We start from the raw sequence: 21478 nt of genomic DNA, 5'->3' as shown, positions 1-21478 counted from the left end.
CTCCTGTTCTTCCTCCATTTTGCTTTTTCTCCACTCCACTTCAACAGGTGTTGTCCTCTTCCTCCCAACCAACCTCCTGAGTGTGGTTAGGCTGTCTCTTTTATACTTGACCCTGCAGTACTTGCAGTGCAATAGCATTGTAGCCAAGAAGCACTTCCAGGCAAGGCTGACTCCATGGAGCAGAGAAGTCCTTTCACAGCAGCAGCCCCTGAGGAACTTAACAAGGCTGCATTCCCAAACTACAAGTCCCATGTAGCTCATTGTACTTTGGGAATGATTTCTCTTTGGATGTCATCTCTCCAAATTCATTAATTATATTTCCTGACTGGAAGTGGGAAGAGAAACCATCCCATTCAGGATGTGTATCCGTACAGGCTGTCCTTCCATATTGGTCTCCGCCTAGGTAAATTACCTTCCTTCATTCCATTTGGGATGCCAGTCCATACACTACAACATTCACAATGTGTACACACAATCTGTTGCTTTCTGCCTGCTTGCTTTAAGCTGACCAGTCATTTGTTTAGGACAGGCTAGGTGATTTCTTAAAGAAGAATCTTATTCAAATCTATGAATCTTAAATCAAATGGTTTCAGACAACCTTCCTCTCAATATATGACCATAATTACTCTCTTTGTGTTTTGACCATTTGGTATACTGTCCTGATGGTTTTTACTATGATATACACATACCTTATTATTTGTCTTGTAACATACTGTGAAAGTTTCTACTAAACACTCTGTGATACGGTAATACTCACTATTCTATACAAAATAAATCCTGATAGACTGATTGATGGAGCCGACCAACAAATGTGCAAAAATCCCCAGCCCAGGTTTAACACCTATTTCCCCACTGCAGTCAGCCAGTCAGACGCCCCTGGAGCCCACCCAGCCATTCTTGCCAGTGCATTCCACACTCAATCATTTCCTCGAATAGGAAAGACATGCAACCTCAACTCAAGAATGTGACACCAAGGAGTGGGAATGCATTTCTATTTATTATGATTTACTGCTCTTTCAACAGCTGCTTGTAGCAGTCAAATTGTCTTTATATAGAAGCCCAGACAGAACACAGCTTGAAGGGGGTCTGTTTTGGAAAGGATATATATATATATATATATATATATATATATATATATATATATATATATATATATATATATATATATATATATAATAAAGCTGTTGGGAACCATAGATACATACAGCACTGAGAAAATGCACCTTCATATTTTATCTGTTACAATATGAGCAACCCAACAGCTACAAATACCATAAATAAAAGCTTTTGTTAGAGTCATGTCTACCATATAGCCTACAGGTAGCCATGCTGAGCTATACCTTTGTTCCTAAATAAGTATGAAAACATTAGAATAAGATCACAATGAATCATACACTTTGGTTTTAGTCCAATTTGACACTCTGAGCCTATGGCAAAAGTTGAAAGCTTTAAGGAATCTCTGAGATGCTCGTCTTTAAATGCTACAATACTAACTCTTGAAATGAACTGTGATTCTTTTCAGTTGAGGTACAGAAAATTAATTAACTTTGGGCAATATGGTGAGGGTGAAGAGTATTCATGACATGATTAAAATCTGGCAGGATTTTGTGATTTTTCAATTGCACACATAAGAACAATCCGAAACGATGAAAAGGTTTATAAGACAAAATTTTCAAAAATAATCTTATCAATTCATCATAGTCCTCTAGTGCAATGCGGTAACACTCTGTTTTTTAACTCTTCCATATCAACATTATATGTTTTGCAGGACACCACAGAAGTATCCTCTCAATTCTTTAGAAGCGAAATTAAATATCCAGACAAATTTTTAAGTCCCCTTTCTTGTTTTCTACCAGCTGAATGCCTAACTGTTCTTGAAATAATTTCATATAATTGAGCAACATGTTTTCCTGTCATTATACAATATATGCACTATTTACTATAACTATTTTGAAGTATATTAAATTTCTTCAATATATGTAAATTTATATAAGGAATGAATGCTTGCTTTACTAGAAAGAGTAGCATGCTTCATATTCTCTGAGATGGGATTCTTAGTAACAATATTTCTACTTATTCAATTAAAGCCTTGAGGTACAACTTTAATTCAAAATAATTATAGCAAATGCAGGTTTCCGGGCATTTCCAGTAAGCCTCTGGTGTGCAACATCTGTATTCAGGGGTCGAACACAATTGTTTAGTTTAAAATGATTCAATAAAAAAATAATTTAATGCAGTAAGTCCATCTACTTACTTAGTCTGCTAAATGCAGTTTTTGAGAAGAAAAAATTTGGAGACTGTCATAATTTTTCATATACTCTCACATTCCAGCATACTGAAATTGAGAGGTTTGTTCATTTTTAACCAGCTACTGCATCTCATAAACTGCTGGTAATGAAAACCAGAAGATACTGAGGAGCATGACTGGCATGTCATATGTTACGAAATTTATAAATGTGCATACTTTACAGCCTGCGGTGGGCTGGTGCCCTGCCCGGGGTTTGTTTCCTGCTTTGCGCCCTTTGTTGGCTGGGATTGGCTCCAGCAGACCCCCATGACCCTGTAGTTGAGATATAGCGGGTTGGATAATGGATGGATGAATGGATGGATGGACAATTTATCCCCCACATGTCTGGAATAGTATTAAACATATATAAATGTTCACAAAAAACAATAATTTTAATGGTGAAAAAAGACAATTTCATGAAGGGAATGTTGCAGTCACACACATAAACTTAAAGGCATGCAAAAGTAAAAGATAATCAGAAAGTAGAGATTGGATGGTAGGCAAAATATTGTGCAGTACATTTCTTTTGCCTCCTTTATATTATTAACATCCGAGTGAGTATCTGCATTCCAAGTCCTCTTAAACTTTAAACAGTATCCATTCTTTAGTAACACTTTAGTTTATCAAGACAACTGTTCACAAAATTAGTATGTATAATGTGATCAAATTATATATAGTATATTAATAATCATTTTTATCTGCTTGTAGAGTATGCTAATAAATCAGACTACATTATTAGGTAATGATTCTGTACAAAGAGTATTTGTGGGTAATTATAACAATCCAGATCAAGGTCATGGGAAGCTAGACCAATCAGCCCAATGCAGAGCTCACTTTTGCACACTCCCTAATGGGGCTAACCCACACACACTTCTATGAGGCGTGAGATTAAATACTGGAGTCCGCTAAGAAAAACCAATGAAGATATGGAAAGAAGGTGGGAACTCCAAACAGGCATGGTATTGAAGCCCTGAACCCAGGATCAATGAGGCAATAATGCTGTTGCCACCACACTGCCTATAAGTGATGCGTTTTGCCAAATTTGTTTTTCTAATATTTTATAAAAACAAAGACATTCTGTCCTTATTTTAATGAATCTCCTTGATATTCTCAATTTTACACACAGAGTAGCAGTTATAGAAATCATTCATTATTTTCTTTCCTTCAACTATTTGGTACTGTACAGAGTGGCAAAGAACTATAGCAGCAGCGGACTCAGGAAAAGAACTAAACCTGGATGGGATGCTAATTCATTGCCAATCACACTCACTTATATTTGACCAAATTAGAATGTCCAGTTAACATTATACATATTTTATTGTAATCCATCTATCCCTGCATTTTCACAATTGCTCAATTCAATTTCAGGGGTGCCATATACCGAAACATGGCTGGAGCTAGTCGGTTAATTTATATTGTTAATATAATCTAATGAAATATTATTATTGGGATTTGAAGATGTAAAATCATATTTACCTAATGGTTTAGTTCTGATCAAGGATGTTTTAATTGGTAATTGCTCACAAATACATAGTACTGTACATAAAGAAGTGCTACCTGGATGCCTTGTCTATGATGACTATACAGTGCCAATAACCTCATCTTAACACTGCCGTTATCCAATTAAAATAGTGCTCACGGTAGTTCATAAATCAAATTTGTAGCCTGGAAATTATAGTATTACCCTCTTTTAATCAGGCCCAATCTGCATGTCTGAATCAAGTTTGAGACATATTATAATCTCTTTTTACTTTCTACATGACAAATGGGAAATTCAAGCAGACATCTGCAAGATCCTAAACTCTATTTTGCTATACATTGTATGCAAAAATATGGTTACCTTAAAGTATAGCTCATTTGATGATAAACAAAACGTATGGGTAATCAAAATGAATTAGCCACTCAATTAAATTAATCATCTAGTTGAAAATTTATCTATGTGTCCAAACTAAATGCTTTATGTAGTCTACCACCTTATGTAGTCAAAAAGTATTTAAATAAATAGAGGAGCATCTCTGATATTTGCCTTAATGAAGACAGCATAGATTCATTCCTCAACTGGCAATGAGCATTGAGCAAGAGAAAGGGAACAACAAAAAAAAAGTAGGAGAAGAATCATCTCAAAGGCGGTGGCTAGGAGCTGGCTGCTTTGTGCAGGTTGCAGTGCTTTAAGGTGCAATGGCCAGTAGAAACAGAGGTTGCAATAGAGCCAAGATGCCTACTAGTGCCAAACGTGATGCACCTGTAGGAAAAAAAAAATAAAGAAGGACATATGTAACTTTACTCTGGAAAACTTCATGTCACTTAATCTTGTTTTGTTTTTTTCTTTAAATTTTCAAAAAATGAATTTGCATTCTTCACATAATGCAAAGAGGTAGTATTTCCTTACATAACATAATATTAAAAAACTAGATTTCCATCTTTTATTTATGCCCATTCTTTTTTGGATATGGCCAACAACCTATCCTGAGATTGACAAATGTAAATAGTTTCCAATTATTTTTAAAATAAAACAAACTGAGGACTCACAACAAATCATAATGCAGTTCCTACCTCCTTTCAGTGGTAGTGGTACAACAACGGTTGTAGTGGTTGTTGAGGTTTCGGAGTTGGCAGCCCGAGGTATGACAACTCCTAGAGACTCTGAGAGTCCTTGCCTCTGGTCAGAATTCAACATGGCGATTTGTTCTGCTGTTACCATGGCTGCATTTGTAGGGCCCAAGGCTCTCAGTTGATCGGATGACAGCACCTAAGCCAAATATCAGGTAAATAAATAAGCATATGATGAAAACAGATGAATATTGTTAATGCATTTGCAGTTTATCTCCAGTGTCTATCAGTGTTAAATTTTGTTTTCATTTGCATTTGCTATTTTTGATTTTTATTGTACTGTTACATTTCATACTCTGTAAAACATCTAGTGATGGCTCTTAATTTACCATTTTTTATTCAAATTTGAACATTGAGGTATTTTTCACAAATAAAGTAAGTAAAACAAATCACTTGGATGGCAACTCACACGAAATCTGTCCGGTGGGATCAGAGCAATGGCTGTTGGGGTGATCATAGGCAACAATGAGACATTCAGATTCTGTAGGTCAGTACTTGAAGCTCCGGCTGACATAAGTAAATAAATGAGACTATTAGAATGCTGATCAGTGACATCATCTCTTAAAAGATCATTTTATTACTTTTAATTGGATTATTTTGTCTTTCTTATTTCCTTATTCATTTACCTCTTCCCTGTCTAAATATTACTGTCTAGGAAAAAAATAGGTGAATCAGATTCATAAGTTTATTGGGCTGAATGGCTTTTTGCTGTCTTGATTGTTCTAATGTTCTTATATCCACATTCTGACTCATTTGGTCACACCATCCTTAAGGATAACGCTATACGTCAGCTAGCTTGGCTTTCTATTGGTTAATTCCTTCTAGACCTTGTCACACACGAGCGATTAAGGGGGTTCCAAAGGGCTCAACAGAGCATGGAAAACCACAGGAGGGGACTACCAAACAGCACATTAATGCCATTCTCTCTTTCTCACCAAGAAAAATGAAGAAATGAAGATGTCACCTTAATTTCGCCTCACCTCCGTCACCCTCATTTCCCCTACGACTGTACTTCTTTCTGTTCCACTCCATAAAACCTCCCTTTGGCAACTGTTAATTGTCTGACGTGTACTTTTGTATGCATATGACTGGTACCTCAGTGCTAATTCTTTGCCTGAGCAGTACGCACTATACAGGGATGGTTTCCCCAACTTTTAATTAGTTTCTTTGTGTCTTTTATACTTCACAACCTAAATAGTCTCATGAACAAAATACACTCTCATCTCTAAACATACATTCTCGCACAGCTTAGAGCTATAGCAGCAGTGATACTACACCTTAAAATTTGAGTAATATCTGTTTATTGGTTTACTTTATTTCTACATCTTGTCCACTCCCTATAGTTACACCAAATTTAGGCAGTGCCAACTGCAAATACCGACTCTTCTGAGGGACATGTTATATTGATATGACACAAAAAGTCTGTTACTGACCAATGATATTGCCAATTTCATTGACCCAAGCTGGCGTCCATGTGCTGATTGGTCCAAAGGCACTCACAGCCTTTTTCATCAGTTCTTCCATGACAGTTAATGAGCAGTTAACTGTAGACAACACTCCCACTGCCATTCTGGAGGAGAGAAGTCAAAGTGAGAATTAACAAATTACAGTTAGGAGTGTCACGTGACTAGGCAGAGATAACAGGCCTCAAATTAAATCCTAATCTGGATTAGAGTTTTAATTTGTGGACAGAGGAGTAAGCAGGTTCATTGTTTTTGTGATCAGACAACTTTTCTTGATGAATTAAGTTTCATCTTATTTCTAAAGAGTGTGCTCTGACTCTTAAGGAGATAACATAATTCATGACAGAGGACCAGGAGGTGGATAAAATAAAAAAAACAGGCATATTATTGGTAACCAAGAATGAAGATTAGGCTTCATCAATGCCAAATTGCTAATGTAGAATCAGTCATAAAGCCAGAAGTGTAATTCATTGAACCAAAGAAGAAAACACTAAATAATCACTAACTCACACTATGTTTTACCTAAATCTCAGATACTACTCTTCTGGATATTTTAGAACAAAGTGGTGTCCATTTTAGAGCAAAGTGGTGTAACGAAACAACAGCAGAAAATACAAGCTTTTCTCTGGCGCCTTCTGGAAAAAAACGAAGGCAAAAATTAATTCCTTAAGTAGAAAAACTACTAAATAGATGCCTATATTGTTAATATAAAAAACTCACAAAAAAGTAAATAATAATAGAGGGTGGTATGCCAAACAAACAAGTCTAACCTTTGCCCACCTCTGAATTTATGTTCTTCCTACTCTGCTGATTTAGTACTTTCTGTGACTCATTTTCCATAAAACATTTCTATCCAAGAAGGTGGTAAACATAAAATGAGAAACTGTTGGATTTATCCAATTGATATCGTGCCATCTGAATGAATGGCAGGAGGTTGGCAGTTAGTACACTTGTACCTGCCCTCTGGTGAAGATTTTTAAATACAACCCAGGGCTTACAGCTTTCTTTTGATCTAGTCTGTTTTAAGGCTAACCTCTGCTTTTTAAGAGAACTTGAAATAGTTGACGTACCCAGCATTTCAGTAATTTCAGAAATTACTTATATGTGTTTTTTACACCTCTAGGTACTGCAGAAACATGCTCATTGTTTTAAACCTTTAAGTGCACAGAAGTCTCTTCATTCTCCACATAATTTGACCTTATGCTTCTTTTCTGGATTTAACCTATATTTGTTTGTACTTTAACAAGCAACGGTTAAATAATTATTTGATTATTTTAGCAGCAGCGCTATAGATGAAGAAAAAAATGTGAAATGGTTTGCAACACACTGCTGATTCTGCCTATTCTATTTTCTTTTTAGTCTCTTGAGCCTAATTGCAGCTTGAAATGGACAATAAAGTTAAATGGGATCTGTGGTTTACTTTGTTTGACAAAGTTCCACAATGTGGAGCGTGCTGGAGTTTACATGCACGTGTGGTTGCCTCTTATTTTGGCAGATGCCAGCAATTGAAGGATCCATGTAAAACAGAGGTTGCATGTGCACCCGTTATTTCTGTGGAAAAATGGGTCCTAAAAACCAATTAAGCGTTTTTTTAAGTGGTAAAAGCAATTCCTCAAAGCTAAGGGGAAATGTAAAGTGCAATCTTTCGATGTGAAAATAAAAATTTTACATATTTCGAAAAATGGCATCTCGCTACAGTATACAAGATGATGTGCATAGGTTATATGCAAATACTTATATTTTAGTGAATTATTTAGTTGACAGGTAAGTTATGTGTAAGTATTCCACATCTCGTCCATTACGGGAGATGGACATCTAAAGTGGAGCTCTGTTTCAGCGGCTTTATTTTTTCTCTTATTTCTTGTTATCCCGAGGTATCCTGTATTTACCTAACCAAAGGAGTTTCTACTACAGTATATAAACATGAGTAACAAGAAAGGGGGTCAGAATGAAACGGAAAAGAAACCTAAAACTACACCCAAGTCTAGACAGGCATCAGGCCCAAGTGCAATAATATTAGAATCAAAGGTCTACCTGGGAATCGTGAAAGTCCAAACCCAGTGAAACTCGTAGCTGAACTATTCTCAAAAATAATTGGAGAGGACTTTAAATCAGATACAGAGATACCGGCAGCTTATCGCATGCGTGGATCAAATACCTCTAAACCTAGGACTTTAATTGTCCACTTCGAGAGATTACAATTTAAGCTTAATGTGATGGCACTTCTCAGACACAAGCAAGAGATTATATTTGAAAATAACCACATTCGTATTTTCCCTGATTTCTCACCCTCAACAGCTGCTAAACGTGCAGCTTTTTACAACATTAAACAGCGGTTACGGAAAGCCGATATCAGATACAGCCTCTTGTTTCCTTCCAAACTGAAAGTGGATATTCAAGACAAATATCACATCTTCTCCTCCACAGAAGAAGCAGAAAAGGAATTAAGAAAGCTGATCCTGATGCTTTTTTGAAATACGATAGTTAGTCGCATCCTGTCATGGTATGGCAAGAAGATATTACTTGCTGTCTGATCTGCTTGCAATGATACGGGTACTATAATTATACATTCTTTTTCTTTTTGGCCACTTTTTGTTTATGTTTTAATTACAATTACACACGTATGTGTGGAAGAGTTTTTTTTTTTTTAACTATTCCAAAGGAGAGTGTTTAACATTATACCCTTGGTTTATTGTTATTGTTATTATTGCATTAGGGTTTACTATGCTTATCCAGGGCCACTTTTTAACACCATTCCCTGGGTTTACTGTCTTAATATTTCAAGACTGTTGAAGATTCCATTTTATGCTTATAGTATTTAGACTTTATCAGCAATAGATATCTCTACTTTTTAATCCTCAAATGCCGCTGCTGGGGGGCTTGTTTTGTTTTGGACGAGCTCTGTCTATGGGTATGTCAGAGGACTGGGACTTTGTGAAGTGGGGTCCAGCCTCACGTTGGGAGGAAAAATGGGGGGGAGGGGGGTGGGGGATAAGGGGGGGAGAGAAAGAGAGCAAGCTATATCTAATCTATCCTTTTAATCCTTATAATTATAACTTCCAATGCAACAATAGGCTACATGGCAATAACTAGTGAGAAAATTGGAAATTAAGGTTAAAACTGTCTCATTTCCAGTTAAGACTACAAAATGACATAAAAATTCAGAATCAATGTCTCCATGATGGGACAGTTAACTTTGTGAGCTGGAATGTTAAAGGCCTGAATCATGAATTAAAGAGAAAGAAAGTATTCTCTCATCTAACAGGTCTAAATGCTAAAACAGTATTTTTACAGGAGACCCACTTATTAAGCAAAGATCAGTTCCGGCTACAAAAAGACTGAACTGGTCAAATGTTCCATTCCAGCTTTACAAAGAACACTAGAGGTGCGGGAATTCTTATACATAGAACAGTCTCATTTGTAGCATCAGATGTAGTATCTGATCCTGAAGGGAGATATGTGATTGTCATGGGCAACTTATTTAACTGTAAATTGATTTTGATAAATGTTTATGCACCCAATGTCGATGATAGGGAATTCATGCAAAATGTATTTGCATCTATTCCCAATGTGAACACTCATAAAATTATAATGGATGGGGACTTTAATTGTGTTTTAAATCCACTCTTAGATAGGTCTCCTGTCACAGGGGGATGACATCTAACACTGCAAAGACCCCTGGAGGTTTCTAAACCCAAACTCAAGAACATATTCCTTCTACTCACCAGTGCATCATTGCTACTCAAGAATTGATTATTTACTTATAGATAATAATTTCTTGCCTACGATTAAATCTTGCAAGTTATTGTTATTTCTTGCTATTGTTATTTCTGACCATGCCCCACTGATCTTGGAGCTGAAATCATTATGCCCCACATACTCATCTCACAGATGGCGTCTTAACCCACTTCTATTAGCAGATGAGAACTGTACAGAATTTATATCAAAACAAATCAGTTTCTTCCTAGAGACAAATACATCCTCAGAGGTCTCTCCAGGAATACACTGGGAAACTCTAAAGGCCTTCTTAAGAGGACAGATTATTTCATATCTTTCCCATAGAAATAAATTAGAAACCAAGAAGGTATCAGAGTTAACCAGCGAAATTACTAGAATAGATCAAGAACATGCCAGATGTCCAAGTGAGGCTCTTCATAGGAAAAGACAGGCTTTGCATTCAGTGCTCAACCTCTTAACAACCAAAGAAACTGAACAACATTTTTAAATCAAGACATCATTACTATGAACACGGAGAGAAAGCCAATAAGCTCTTAGCTCAACAAATCAACAAGCAAGAAGTTCGCAATACAATCCCAGCAATCACCAACATGAACGGAGATAAAATCATTGATCATAAAAATATAATGCACACATTTAGAGACTACTATAAATCCTTATATTCTACTGAGTTCAAAGAAGACAACACACAATCTAATGCATTTCTGGATACGTTACAAATACCACAAATAGATACTTTTATTGCAAAGGAACTGGATAAACCTCTGGCACTATCAGAATTACTAGATGCTATAAAGTCACTTCAGAGCGGGAAAGCAGCAGGCCCTGATGGCTACCCTGTCAAATTTTATAAGAAATTCTCCACTCAGCTAGCTCCCCTCTTATTAGCAACATTTACAGAAGCTAGAGACAATCAAATTCTACCTCAAACTTTTCGCCAAGCATTAATCACCGTCTTTCCCAAACAAAAACAAGGACTTATTACAATGTGCATCATACAGACCAATTTCACTTCTGAATAATGATGTTAAGATACTCTCCAAAGTCCTAGTTAGAAGGATGGAGAAAGTGCTACCTTCGGTAATATCACAAGATCAAACTGGATTTATTAAAGGCCAACAGTTAGCTTCCAATCTCTGACGCCTGTTTAATGTAATATATTCACCTGCAAAGTCAAACACCCCCGGAGATATTATTATTGTTGGATGCAGAAAAAGCATTTGATATGATTGAATGGAACTACCTTTTCACTACATTAGAGAAATTTGGGTTTGGCCCGAATATTTGTGCATGGATCAAACTACTGTATACCAATCCAGAAGCTTCAGTTTGTATTAACAACATTTGCTCAGACTATTTTAAACTAGAACGTGGTACCAGATAAGGATGCCCCTTGTCACCACTGCTATTTGCAATCGCCATTGAACCTCTGGCAGTTCACCGTCGAAATGCTCATCAGATAAGGGGGATTATCAGAGAAGAACTGGAACAGAAAATTTCTCTATATGCAGATGATACGGTTTTGTATATATCAGACCCACAAAATACTGTGCCTGCAGTCTTAACAGCACTTACAGAATTTCAAAAGATCTCTCCTCTCAGAATTAATTTGAATAAAAGTGTGCTCTTTCCAGTGGATTCTCAAGCATACAATATTAGATTGGACACCTTCCCTTTTATTATTGCAGATTAGTTTAAATACCTAGGGGTAAATATCACAAGTAAACATAAAGCTCTTTATCAACAAAATTTCGCTGTCTGTATGGAAAAAAATTAAGCAAGACTTGCATAGATGGTCAACCCTCTATCTCACTCTAGCTGGAAGAATTAACATTGTTAAGATGAATATCCTTCCTAAGCTTCTCTTTTTATTTCAAAACATTCCAATATACATCAATAAATCATTCTTTAAGCAATTAGATTCAACCATAACCTCATTTATTTGGAACCTAAAACATTCACGTATCCAAAGAATGACCCTACAAAGACCTAAGACAGAAGGTAGCATGGCTCTACCTAACTTTCAGTTTTATTACTGGGCAGTAAATATACAAGCTATAAAAACCTGGACACAAATAGATGAACATACACAGGCTTGGTCCGCAATAGAAATAAAATCCTGCAGTACTTCTCTATATTCCCTGCTTTGTGCCCCAATAAATGCAAGTTATCGCCAATATACTAATAACCCAATTGTGCTTCACTCACTCAGAATATGGAACCAATGTAGAAAGCATTTTAAGATGGAGAATCTTTTATCTGTGGCACCTCTGCATGAGAACCACCTTTTTCAACCCTCACAAACATATGCAGTTTTTAATATCTGGAATACATTTGGGATTAAATTGCTTAGAGATCTTTATATAGACAACATCTTTGCATCCTATGAACAATTATATTCCAAATTTAATTTTCCAGCAACACATTTCTTTCACTACCTTTACATTAGAAACTTTGTCAAACAGAACCTGTCCGATTTTCCCCATCTCTCACCTTCCTCTATGCTGGAAAAAATATTGCTCAGTCTCGAGAATTCAGACAGCAATTCTGCAATACAGTATATAAAAATATTTTACAGTCCCTCCCTTTCAAAGATCCAAGAGAACAATGGGAAAAGGATCTCTCACTCAACATATCAGAAAAGGAGTGGAAGGTAGCAATGCAGAGAATTCATTCGAGCTCCATATGCACAAAGCATACAATTATTCAACTCAAAATTATACATCGAGCACATCTGTCTCGCTTGAAATTGTCCAAAATGTTTCCAGGGCAAGATCCAACCTATGAATGCTGCAATCAAGTTCCAGCCTCACTGGGTCACATGTTTTGGGCCTGCACCAAATTAACATCATTCTGGACAAAAATATTTACTGTAAATGCCTTTCAGACAGCCTTGGTGTCACAATCCCTCCTAACCCATTAACAGCTCTGTTTGGTGTTCTTCCAGATGGGCTTAAAGTGGAGAAGGACAAACAAACTGTGATTGCCTTCACTACACTATTGGCAACGTAGACTTACAGTATCTTGCTCAACTGGAAGAATCCTAACTCTCCTCTTTTAAGTCAGTGGGTAACTGATGTTTTATATTATTTGAAATTGGAAAAAATCTAATTCTCACTTAGAGGATCTGTACAGGACTTTTTCAAAACCTGGCAGGATCTAATCAATAATATTTTAGAATAAGCTCTTAAAGCACTGAGGAAATAGATTCTCTCCCCATTTCTTTTTCTTCTCCATTTATCTGTATCCGCCTATTAAACTCATCAATTTATTTATTTTTACTATTTTTAAGTTTTATTCTGTTGGCCGTGCTCTCTTTCTCAGGGGTGGGGGTTGATTTGTTTTCAATCCTATTTTTTTGTAAAAATTGATCTATTTGTATGGAATGATTACAATAAAATCAATAAAATTTAAAAAAATATATATATATTCCATGTGAAACATGCACAACCTGACTTTGTGGTAATTTTTTTTGTTAAGCGTATTCCTTAAAAGAACAATTCAAGATTGTAAAATGGCTAAAACACACTCTGAGCTAAGGTCTTTTTTTTCAGACTTTCAACATTTAATAATAAATGTTTTCTCAAAAAGGTTGGTTTCCCTTGTCAATGATAAACAGTAAAGCTCAGTTCCTATGTGAGACTGAAGTGCATTTTCAGGTCATAATTTAATTTAAATATGTTTACCTTGTTATACCTTTTTTAAGAAGTAAGAAATATATCACTTCCTGAAAGTATTTGTAAAGTATTCATAAAGTATTCAGAATCATTTACATATTTTGACTTTTCAATCAGAATACAATAAGGACTGTATATTCAGTATTTAAATAGTTTTTAGAGTATTTTGCTCAACACTACTAACTAACCACCAGAAGACAGAGCTCCTATTCTGTAAATTACATGAGCTTGATATTGTGTGCCAAGTGGCCGAGGCCTTTCACTCATTTGAGTTTTGATCTCATCACTAATTTTTTGCTTTTCCTTCAATTAAACAGAGTTTCATCTTGGAGGTGCAGAGCTCTTCATTTTTCTCTTGTCTCATAGTATAGGGACCCTCTTCTTATAGAGTATACGGACAACCTAATCCTCATGATTGTGGCATTCTGTCCCTTATAATCCATTGATTTTTTAGTACTTACAACTTGGTGTCTTGCTGTTTCAAGTGTAACTGACTGGTGATGACCTTTCTTCTATACACACCAATAACTTGTGTTTTATATCCAAGCTGTGTTTTCAAATGGTGTGAGTCACAGCTATTATGTATATCACATAGCCTGTGATTTTAAAAATTCTTTATTTTTTTTTAGTTACCATGAATATTACCCTCATCATGGTTTTGCGGTCTATACTTTTCAATGGTCATCAGACACTCTGTAAAAGTGCTTCATTATGATAGCGCAGTCTGTTCTAATGAGCATGCAGCTACACTACGAAATAAATATGAAGAGTAAGCGTGTTTGTGTATTTGTAAATGCAGCTAAGCATCATTAGCAATCAAAGGCAACTTAATTTTCTCCTAATGACCAGATATTGTTGTAAACTGTGTTCTGAGGTTTTTCAGCTAAGAAAGACAGAAGTCTTGAGATAAATGTGTTATACTCACTAATCAAGGCACCAGAGAGCAGTGACATTTTGCATGTTGATCACACGCAAGCAAGAATTGCACTGTACACTGTAATGTAACAATAATGATCCCTTAAATCTATAAAAGTAGTAAAAAATACCTGAATAAGGTTATCAACAGAGGATAAGCCATATCTCATTAGCTGTGCATCTGTTTTGCAGCTGTCATTGACAAACATTTTTCTGCAAAGTCTTTTTTAATAATGATAATGATATGAAAGTGCCTTCACACATCTGATATACCAAGATAGTTTATCAGTTATTTTATATTTCCTATTAGCTAATTTTCCCTTTGTGACATCAAGTAATATGTTCATAAAATGATGCTGCAAGTGCCTGAACAAACATGCAAGTTAATTTCTTATTGTAGAAATTGTGTAGGTATGGCTCATATCTCACTAGCTACAGCTAAAGGGTACAGTGAGATTGTAGTAGCAGAAGTACTGAGTTCTGTCGGGAGATCACCTACTTCACTAAGAGAGGAGAGCAAAGCCTATTTATGCAGTTGTTAAATTTGTCTAGTGTAATTGTCTGTTTGAGATGCTACAAAGAGCAGTGAAAAAAGAGAACTGTTATTCCACTTATTGTGCTCAGATTTTAATATTTTCGACTACATACTGAGGTACCCAAAGGAGTGCTTAATATTATAATCATCTAGAAGAAAAACAATTTATTTCTCTACTAAGGCAACAGATAATTAGGTTATTTCATGTCTTTTTCTAACCCATTTAAACCTGACCAGAGTTGCAGGGGTTGATGAGGCCTATCCCACCTAGCATAGGGTGCAAGGCAGGAACAAATGCTGGACATGGCGCCAGTTGACTTAAAAAGTTGCATTTACTTAAAAGCGATGACAGAACCTTTTTAAATTACCTGAAGGAAGTGGTGTTCATCTGAGCAATCTGTTCTGCTGTCATCCCACAGATGAAATTTCCAAGTCCAGATAACTCCACTGTTCCCATGGTAGAAACTGTTAAACCCGTCTGATTTAGTAATCTTTGTACAAGGACTGCTCTCTGAAAATGAAAGTTAATGCATTGTATTAGAAAGGAAATTCACTGAGTGGTTGTTTCCAGTTTTGGATGTTTCTAATGATCAAGTTTTCTTTCAAGTCTTTTCTTAATTGGTGACCAGTTTTTGTGGATAATTAATTTCTTTTCCCTGCATTTTAATTTACTTGTTTTTTAAGATTCAGTCCTCTGAATTGCTTTGTTTTTTCCTTAAATGGACACCCAAACAGAAATAAAATGTGAAGTGATGACCAACAGATGACCAGATAAATCAGAGCCTTAAACTCAACCAGTTTCTTAATTGAGGAAAAGAGAAAAAATAATCAGGATCTGAGTCCTGAATAGTAAGGCAGTTAAAATTAAGGTAAAAGAGTTAATTAACAGCAAAAACTGGTCACTAATTAAGAAAAAGGTTAGAATGAAAACCAGCAGCCATAGGAGCATTCCAGGACCAGAGTTGAAGAGCTCTGCTGTAAATTGTTCCTTGTTTTCTTGAAGAACAAGACATTACTATGAAGTCACATAATAAGAACACACAAATGGCACCCTCTCATATTTACTTCTGTATGCTCTTTTGTTTCTATAATGAAAATATGTATATGGGAGCAATGCAGTTGGGCAATCCTTGCGTGCTTTAAAGGTGTACAACTGTCGGTCAGGCCAAAAATTGGAATTAAAGTGCTGTCTATCTTTTATAGTGTATACGTAGATTTCCAGTTGGCTTTATAATTCCAGTATGTTATCATAATGCATTACTGTGCTCCATTTCCTTTGGTTTGTGGCTGAATATATGACTGTCGCAAATAAGAAACTAAGTGTCAGAGAAACTGTTTGAAAGTTTCTTCTATTCACTGGAACATTAGAATAATTTTGATAAGGAAAGGTATTTCATTCTAACAAAGCTTGCCAGTCTTATTCATTCAGTTTCTCCAACATAACAGCATGCGATCCTAGCAATTTGTTGTTTAAAAAAAAAAAAATCATATATATATATACAGTAGATATATATATATATATACAGTAGATATATATATATATATATATATATATATATATATATATATATATACAGTATATATATATTGTGAGGGATGGCCGGCCATTTACCCCGGCCAATACCCCCAGGCCGCTAGATGGAGCCCTCCCTTTAGCATGGAAGTGCCCCGAAGACCAGCAGGGAATTATGAACAATGGAGTTTTTATTCCCGACCCTGCTGGACATCGTGGGGCCCACCAGAGGACGCTGCAGGGAGGCTGAAGGACTCTTACGTGCCCTATAACCCGGAAGTGCGTCATGATCACATGACAAGAAGAAATGACGTGCTTCCGGGTTGAGGAAAAGGAGTTTTACCCTGACCCGGAAGTCATAAGGACTTGTGGATTGTTGGACAGGAACACCTCTGGGTCAGGGGGTATAAAAGGACTGTGGGAAAGCCCAGACACTGAGCTGAGTTGGGAGGCAGGGTGGCTAAGCATCTGGGAGTGGAGGATTGTTTATTGGTTATTGATTTATTGAGTATTGTGGAGAGGAGGGTGCTTTGTGCACTTATTATTATAATAAATATTATTATTTGGACTTTTATCTGGTGTCTGACGTCTGGTCTGAGGGTTCAAGGGGTCACGGGCCGTAGCCGCAAAAAGACGTACTGCGCAGGCACCCCAAGAAATGAGGCGCCGCGAGAGGCGGCCGCGACCACAGAAAAAAGGAGTGAGCACAGAAAAAAGGAGTCAAAGAAATGAGGCGCCGCGACCACAGAAAAAAGGAGTCAGCACAGAAAAAAGGGGTCAAACGCAGGCGACGCACACAGCGCCGCACGAAACCCATTGCACACGAAACTAGCACACAAAAAAAAAGAATCCGCTCGCGCTCACCTGCAAGCGCCCACCCCCCCTACAAGCACCGGATGGGACACACACAAAGAGGACGATTCAACAAGCCCCTGGCACACAAACACACCCAAAGCCCCATTTCTAAAGGAACCATCCATATTAAACATACGTCATCTCAACACCTTCACACTATGCAGCATAGGTGGATCTCCTTACAATAAACCACTATTAACCGTTCAACTGCAGAAAAGGCTCCATATTAACAGTGAGTGCGATCCTCCTTATTACTTATCCATATTTCGCACCCTGAGGAACAAACAAGTCATGAATACACGCTCACGGGTACAAAACGATTCGGCTCAGATAACGGGACCAAACACACGAACCCGCATGAAACAACAAAATACACGGCGGCGCATACAACGCGCTTCTGAAACTCCGGGAGAAAAAATGTCTCGGCTCCAAAAACGCAAAGCTCAACTAACCCCATTACAGAGACGTGCCCAAATGGACAGACACAATGAACGTAGACACATACAGCGCGCGTCTCAAAGTGCTGCATCGAAACAGGCACGAGTTCAAACCGAAAGACCTCGCGTCTCAGACATACAAAAACGGGAGCGAAGAGACAGCATAAATGAACGCAGACATCTACAACACGCATATGAACTGCCAGAAAACAAGCAAGCAAGGCTCCAAAAACAGAAAGCTCAACTGACCGACATACAAAAACGGACAAGGCTCGATATAAACAATGCACGACGTAGACTGAAACGGACTTTTCGCACAGCACAGGCGAATCGAATACACCTCCAAAATAGCGCGTCCCAAATACTGGACATGCAACAACGCGCCTCTCAAATGCCACAAGCAAAACCTGCCCGTCGCGGACATCAATGCCAGACACCTGCTAAACACTTGCGCCACTTGGCTGACAACGCGTTCAATAATGAGTGCACTATTGAAGAAAATTCATTGAGATTAATGAATGTCATTTGCAATCATTGTCATTCACTTAACTTCCCTGAAGAAACAACTGGCAATACAAATAATGAATTTACACGTTGTTGTCAAAAGGGTCAGATTAGACTGCCTCCTTTACATTCATATCCTGAATATCTACAGAAGCTTCTAACTAACGATGTGCCTGAAAGTAAAAACTTTATGAACTGCATTAGATCCTACAATAGTTAATTTGCTTTTGCATCTACCGGAGTACATATCAGTCCACCAAAAGGCAATGGCCCATACTGCTTTTGCATATGTGGACAAATATGACATCCGTCTTGCGAAACTGTTAATTATTGATGAATGTACAATGGCATCCAGTCACTTACTCAACACCATTGATAAACTTCTACAAACGTTGATGAATAATAATATTCCCTTTGGAGGAAAAGTACTTTTATTAGGAGGTGATTTTAGACAATGCTTGGCTATTGTTCCACATGCCATGCGCTCAGCTGTTGTTCAGTCCACCTTAAAATACGCAGACAATTGGCATTGCTTTCAAACAATACAGTTAGTACAAAACATGCGATGTCCAGATCCAGAATATAACAATTGGCTATTACAACTGGGAAATGGTACACTCACCAATACAGATGGACTTCACCCAGATATTATTACAATTCCCCAATCCTTTATCTGCGACGACTTAGTTACAGAGATATTTGGAACAGCAATCTCATTGGACCAAATACCCCTTTTAACACAACGCACTATATTATGTCCAAAAAATATTAATGTTGATCACATTAATAACCAGGTCATTTCATTACTTCCTGGAGAGGCACGGCTCCTTCTAAGCTCTGACAAAGTTGACTCTGATGACGACAATGAACATCTGAATTTCACCTTAGAATATTTGAACACTATTAACCCGACCAGATTACCACAACACAATCTTAGCCTTAAAAACGGAACAATAATCATGCTATTAAGAAACCTTAACACTAAACAGGGTTTATGCAATGGCACACGTTTAGTCGTCAACACCATGACACACAATCTTATTCAAGCAACAGTTCTTACAGGATCACATGCTAACAATACTGTTCTCATTCCTAGAATTGACCTTATGAGTTCTGACCTAGAATACCTTTTACATTGAAACGCCGACAGTTCCACATTAAACCTGCATTTGCCATGACCATCAACAAATCACAAGGACAAACCATGGACAAGGTTAGCATCTACCTCTCTGAGCCCGTTTTTGGACATGGACAACTTTATGTTGCCTTCTCACGTGTTCGACGTTCATCTGACGTTAAAGTTAAAGTTATAAATGCTCCATGCCAAGGAAGACTCATTCAAGGACAGGACACCATCTTTACTACTAATGTTGTGTACAAAGAAATATTCCAATAAACCATTACTCTGTGCCAAACACTGTATTTTTTGCTTTCTGTATGCATCATCCACACCTCCACACTATTCTATATCTCATTCAAACATCTCACTCTTTGTCATGCCCCAACGCCAGGGGTTGGCGAGCAAGGCGAGCAGGGGGCGGAGCCCCCTAGTATATATATATATATATATATATATATATATATATATATATATATATATATATATATATATATATATATATGTTGTGGCTGTTGCTCATACTACAGGCAAAACCAATCTCACTAGATCAGAACATGAAGATTTACATTTTAAAAATAGAAGCAACGCTGGAATAAAACACATTGAGAAGAAATAATAAGGAAAAAACGGCGATTAACTTCCTACTGGATATCAAAAAAGGATGAGACCATGATAGGTTCTTCTTAAGAGGACGGACATTACTCCAAATATCTTGAAAGTGATTTCTTAATGTATGGACATTGAAGAGTCATATGGAGCGGTTGAGAATCAGCAAAAAAGGGTTGACAGTCAGTGCATTGGTTTTCTTCTTAAGAAATACACGGCCTGTCTGGTGGGATGGCACTAGGGCAAGCATTGCTGCATCATGGTGCCAATATCCTGAATTCAATTGCCTTGACTGGTTGCTGTCTGTATGATCTTTGTGTGTTCTCCCTATTTTAAGTATATTGGGTTTCCTGCTATATCCCAAAAACAAGTATGTTAATTTAACTGGTGATTCTGTATTGACCATTGTGGAAGCAGATTTATGAGTTTTACCCTTTATCAGTATTGATTGCTCGATTGTGTTTGATGCTGCTAGGACAGACACCAGGGGCCTCATGTATAAACAGTGCGTACGCACAAAAATGTTGCGTAAGAACATTTCAACGTTGAAATCGTGATGTATAAAACCTAAACTTGGCATAAAGCCACGCACATTTCCACGTTAGCTCACACCCTGTCGTACGCACATTCTCCGCTTGGTTTTGCAGACCGGCGGCACCAGCGTCAAAGCAGTGCTGCTGTTCCTGTGTGGTTACCCTTTCTTTTTTAGATCCACATCTCTCACGCGGCTTTATAAATACACTGAAATTAACCGCATATTGTTTATTAGTTTAATGCAGGGGTGCCCACACTGTTTTCGGCTTGCGAGCTACTTTTATAATGACCAGGTCGAAATGATCTACCTACATTAAAAATGCTATATATATAATATATATATATATATATACTGTATATATACTGAGTATACTTTATACATAAAATATATGTTGTCGTACCTTGCATAACTGAATAACCCTTATGACACAATAACAATTCAATACATTTATGGTCACTACAGTATTTGGATTTAATAATCTTCATGTGGGAAAAGGCTGACTCGCATAAATAAGTACAGCCGAATAATGAAGTCAAGGAGGCAGCACATTTCCTCATGTTTGGGTACTTTTCCTCTGTGAATAAGTTCCAAAACTGTCCATGAGCCCCATACTTCAGCTGAATGTCATCCTGTAGTGTCAAAATCTCATCCTCCACTGTAGAGGAGTTTTAGGTGAAACAGCG

General features: G+C 37.1%; 1 protein-coding gene across 1 annotated transcript in view; it reads right to left on the bottom strand.

The window, feature by feature from the left end:
• Positions 1 to 2677: 2677 nt before the first annotated feature.
• LOC127526835 (otoancorin-like) overlaps positions 2678 to 21478 on the bottom strand; it is a 32775-nt gene continuing 13974 nt past the window's right edge. Inside the window, exons 4-8 of the mRNA XM_051923804.1 lie at positions 15594 to 15736; positions 6331 to 6467; positions 5307 to 5404; positions 4841 to 5036; positions 2678 to 4529 (exon numbers count right to left, since the gene is read on the bottom strand). Coding sequence (XP_051779764.1) covers positions 4456 to 4529; positions 4841 to 5036; positions 5307 to 5404; positions 6331 to 6467; positions 15594 to 15736 — 648 coding nt within the window. The 3' untranslated portion in view covers positions 2678 to 4455. The remainder of the gene's footprint in view (positions 4530 to 4840; positions 5037 to 5306; positions 5405 to 6330; positions 6468 to 15593; positions 15737 to 21478) is intronic.

Source organism: Erpetoichthys calabaricus, chromosome 2 (assembly GCF_900747795.2).
Source record: "Erpetoichthys calabaricus chromosome 2, fErpCal1.3, whole genome shotgun sequence".
NCBI lineage: Eukaryota > Metazoa > Chordata > Cladistia > Polypteriformes > Polypteridae > Erpetoichthys > Erpetoichthys calabaricus.
This window is presented reverse-complemented; position numbering and strand designations above follow the sequence as displayed.